The sequence below is a fragment of the Cnephaeus nilssonii genome (genome assembly GCF_951640355.1).
Source record: "Cnephaeus nilssonii genome assembly, chromosome: X".
NCBI classification, from domain to species: Eukaryota; Metazoa; Chordata; class Mammalia; order Chiroptera; family Vespertilionidae; genus Cnephaeus; species Cnephaeus nilssonii.
Genome location: NC_137071.1, coordinates 7,957,647 through 7,962,276, shown reverse-complemented (window position 1 = coordinate 7,962,276; position 4,630 = coordinate 7,957,647). Strand labels below are relative to the sequence as shown.

At 49.4% G+C, this 4,630-nt stretch overlaps 1 protein-coding gene across 1 annotated transcript; it reads left to right on the top strand.

Annotated features, from left to right (window-relative positions):
• Positions 1 to 1,506: 1,506 nt before the first annotated feature.
• Positions 1,507 to 2,625, top strand: LOC307096080 (testis-specific serine/threonine-protein kinase 1-like; the record flags this gene model as incomplete). Its single annotated transcript, XM_079765655.1, has 1 exon — positions 1,507 to 2,625. The coding sequence occupies one exon, from the start codon at positions 1,507 to 1,509 to the stop codon at positions 2,623 to 2,625; it is 1,119 nt and encodes a 372-aa protein (XP_079621781.1).
• Positions 2,626 to 4,630: the final 2,005 nt, after the last annotated feature.

Here is a 4,630-nt window from a genome sequence, read left to right as displayed (position 1 = left end):
CTGGTGCGCACAGACCATTGGCCGAGCTAGGCCATCTGAGAGGCACCAACTCCCTCTGGGCAGATATGATCAAGGTGAAACCAAGGGGCTAGGCCAGAGCTGCCTAGACAAAGGGACTGTCACAGTGGAGGGCCCTCCTGCTGGCAGAAACTGGTCCCTGTCCAATACTGACTCCTCCACTGGCACATCCTCAGAGCATTCCAGGAGCTGCTGGTACTCAATGTGGGATCCAGGTCCAGCTCTGCCCTAGCCCCAGATATTCCAGGAGCCCTGCCAAGGCTGCGGGGTGTTCAGACCCCCAGAAGGGAACACACAGCAAGAGCAGAAGTTCCTGCCAGCTGTCCCCCAAGTGGGGTCACTGTCAGAGAAGTATGGGAGGTGAAGAATCCAGCCAAACCAGCCAGGACAGGGCAGAGCCCTGGCTTCCTAAAGGCAGTGACCCCAGGCTTGGAGGCTCTGCCCCTCCTGACCCACTTCCACCCGGCTCCATCTGCTGCAGGGCCCACAGGCCACTTGTGTGGACACAGGGAAGGATTCCGGGACTGAAGAAGGGAGAAAAGATCAGGGACATTTCTCCCCAGCTCCTTGCCTGTGGGAGTCACTGTGGCCTCCACCTACAGTCCTGCCTCTCTCAAGGTCGCCCTCTCTATACTATTCTTCCCAGATGCCAGGGATCATCCCTCTCTCTTCCAGGAGTATGACTACCATTGAGGTTTATACACTCTGCTCCCACCTTTGTAACTTATGCCCTTATGAGACCCTCAGACTGCCCCAACCGGAGTGTTCTTGTTTCCTGCTGGGACCCGGACTATTACAAACACCCTGGACTTCCCAGTGCAATAACCAGCCCCACTACTCAACAAGAAGTCCTGGCTCCAGGATTAGAGGTATGGCCAGACCAATGTGTCCCCATAGCCCCCCTGCCCCCCCCCCCACAGACCCCAGGTCCAGCCAAGTGCGAGGCTACTCTCTGCAGGCCTTCAGTAAGCTCCAGTCCACTGGCCAGCCTTCTGGAATTCTGAGTCCCAGTGGCTCAACCTAGAGCCTGTTCCCCAGGGTACCCTTCCTTTATTTTGTATTTTATTTTTTAATATATTTTTATTGATTTCAGAGAGGAAGGGAAAGGGCGAGATAGAAACATCAATGATGAGAGAGAATCACTGATCGGCTGCCTCCTGTATGCTCTCTACTGGGGATCAAGCCCACAACCCTGGCATATTCCCTTGACCAGAATTGAACCCAGGACCCTTCAGTCTGCAGGCCAATGCTCTATCCACTGAGCCAAACCGGCTAGGGCAGGACACCCCTCCTTTATGACTTCACCCACTGGTCACCTGGGAGACAATACTGAACATTCCACCCCAGAGCGTGGGCCTTCAGGAGGCAAGAACATCAGGCCCAGCCAGCCAAAAGGACTCTCCATCCTATGTCAATGAGGACACCACTGGCCCATGTCTAACAGGTGTGTAGAGGACAGCCTTAGAGGTTCTGGATGTTCTTAGCACCATGGATGATGCTACTGTCCTCAAGCGACGAGGCTACATTGTCGGGATAAATTTGGGAGAGGGTTCTTTTGCAAAAGTCAAATCTGCGTACTCTGAGCGTCTGAAGTTCAATGTGGCAGTTAAGATCATTGACCGAAAGAAAGCCCCCGCAGATTTCTTAGAGAAATTCCTTCCCCGGGAAATTGAGATCTTGATCATGTTAAATCACCGCTCCATTGTCAAGACCTACGAGATCTTTGAGACATCAGAGGGCAAGGTCTATATTATCATGGAGCTCGGGGTCCAGGGAGATCTCCTTGACTTCATCAAAAACCAGGGAGCCCTGCATGAAGACGATGCTCGCAAGAAGTTTCACCAACTGTCCTCCGCCATCAAGTACTGCCACGACCTGGACATTGTCCACCGAGACCTCAAGTGCGAGAACCTCCTCCTCGACAAGGACTTCAACATCAAGCTGTCCGACTTTGGCTTCTCTAAACGCTGTCTGCGGGATGACAGCGGCCGACTGACCCTGAGCAAGACCTTCTGCGGGTCGGCGGCGTACGCAGCTCCTGAGGTTCTGCAGGGCATCCCCTACCAGCCCAAGGTCTACGACATCTGGAGCCTGGGCGTGATCCTCTACATCATGGTCTGTGGCTCCATGCCCTATGACGACTCCAACATCAAGAAGATGCTGCGCATCCAGAAGGAGCACCGGGTCAACTTTCCTCGCTCAAAACACCTGACAAAAGAGTGCAAGGACCTCATCTACCGCATCTTGCAACCAGATGTCACCCTACGGCTGCACATTGATGAGATCCTCAGCCACTGCTGGATGCAGCCCAAGCCCCGGGCTACACTGTCCCCCGCAACTGTCAGCAAGGAGCGGGCGAGCCTCCAGGGCACCAAGCCCTTGCAGTCCGCTGAGCCCAGCTCTGAAAAGAAGTCTATCACCCACCTGGAGCCCCGGGAGGAGGCACTGCCTCAGGTGATGTCAGAGTCAAGACCCCAGGAAGAGATGGAGGAAGGACAGACCTCCCAGCAGTTTGAAGTCAGGAGCCTCGCCCGCACAGCTGGGCATCTGAGCAGAGAGGCCATGGAAGGGTGCTCCTCCAAGTCCCCAGAGAGAAAGACCCAGTGAGCCTCTCACAAGGCCTGGGGGCTGGCAGGAAATGAGGCAGACTTCACAGCTGTGAATAAAAACCGAATTTAAAGTTTGACTTAAGTTTAACCGTATGTGGCAAGTGGTTACCATGGGACAGTGTAGATCCACAGTGCCCAGCACACCAAGACCTGGAAGGGAATAAGGGACTGTCTGCAACTTCTATTACCGTGCTCCGGATGCAGCAGGCCAAGGCCTCAAATTGTTCTCGCAAGTACCGTAGGAATGCATAGGACCACCCCAGACCCAAGCACGCTGGAGGCTGCAAGCCAACTTTTCCTGAGCAATAATGTTGGTGTTAGTTGAGGTGGCAGGCAAGATGCCTGCCTTTTGATGTGTTTGGGTGCGTTGCTGCAGAAGCCAAAGAGACACTGGATGATTAAGCGAGAAACAAGGGATTGTTGGTTAAACTGAAGACTTCATTTGGAATCCAAAAATCTTAACAAATCTCTTGTACCTTGAGCCACATATTTTCCCTGAAAATCATGCATTTTTTCCAGCAAAATTTTGGTATGGTTTTGAGGAATGAACTGAGGTGGGTATGTGGAACTTATAGAGTATGATATGTAATGGGTGGATAGGCTGTCCATTGTACCATTTCTTTCTTTCAATTCTCAGACATGGTTGGGCAATATAAGATCTCTGTAACGTACATGAACAAGTCAATAAAAGGTGCACACGTGGAAAAAAATTACTACCATGTTTTTTATGATGCATTTCTCGAGGTGAAATTGCTGGGTCCACAAGTATGCAAACACTTTAGTGAGATAATAAACATTTTAGGAAGTGTTAAATCCATTTTCAGAAATCTACCTGGGGCCCAGAGAGAACATTAAACCTATAAAAAATAGATTTCTAAATATTTAAAAAATTTGTTGACTCTAAGGCTGATGGTAAAGGGACAAAATAGTGGGACTGTCCTCGTGGTACTGCAGGTCCCTCTGTCCATCGTGAGCTGAGAGAAGTTCATTTCTTCTCTCCTATCTCCCCTTTGCTCCTCCCAGCCAGTAATTGTCAATGAGAGTGGAGCTGGCCCCTCTGGCTCACAATGCATTTCTGCAGGAGGGGTTTGTTGTCACAGTAAGGCGGGGGTGGGGGGGAGGTGTACACTTGAACTTAGAAGCCCAATATCCTGTGCAATGAAGACCTTTGATGTTTCTCGCATGACTTTCAAATGTTGCTCCAGATCTTTATGTGGGTGAAAACCCTGCATCTAAAACCTGTATGTAATATCTGAACCTCCCTAACTCCATTTTATAGAGAAATAAACTAGTTTTTGAATGGATTTTCCAGAAACACAAAGGTATTTACTAAATAAACTGACAGAAGACTATATTAATCATTTGTTTTGTTCTAGGCTTTCCAAGACTTGTTTACCATTGCACAAAAATCCTATCTCTAGTGGCAATGCTGCTAGTGTTATCTGTATCCGAGTCATTGATTTAAGACCGCTGGTCAGACTACACCAACAGCTGTTGCAGAATAAACAATTCAGGTGCAAACATCTGGTAATTCATTGTGGCTCTAATGTAGTCTTATTCCAGAATGCATTTAGTTTATAACATTACTTTGCTTTCATGTCTTCTTTATATTACAGTATTTTTAATATATACATATATATATTTTTTTCTTTTTTTAATTGGTTTCAGAGAGGAAGGGAGAGGGAGAAAGAAACATCAATGATGAGAGAGAATCATTGATTGGCTGCCTCCTGCACGCCCCCTACTGGTCATGGAGCCCACAAATCTGGCATGTGCCCTGACTGGGAATCGCTGGTTCACAGGTCGACGCTCAAACAGGGAGCCAAGCCACATTGGCCCTGCAGACGGTATTTTTTTAAATCTTTATTGTTGAGAGTATTACAGATGTCTCCCCTGGTGGCGCACCTCCTGGTTCTCACACACTGGCTAGTTTTTCTCATATGCTGTACCAGGGTTTGTCCGAGTGACCCTATCAGATAAGACCACGAGACATAAGCCCACGA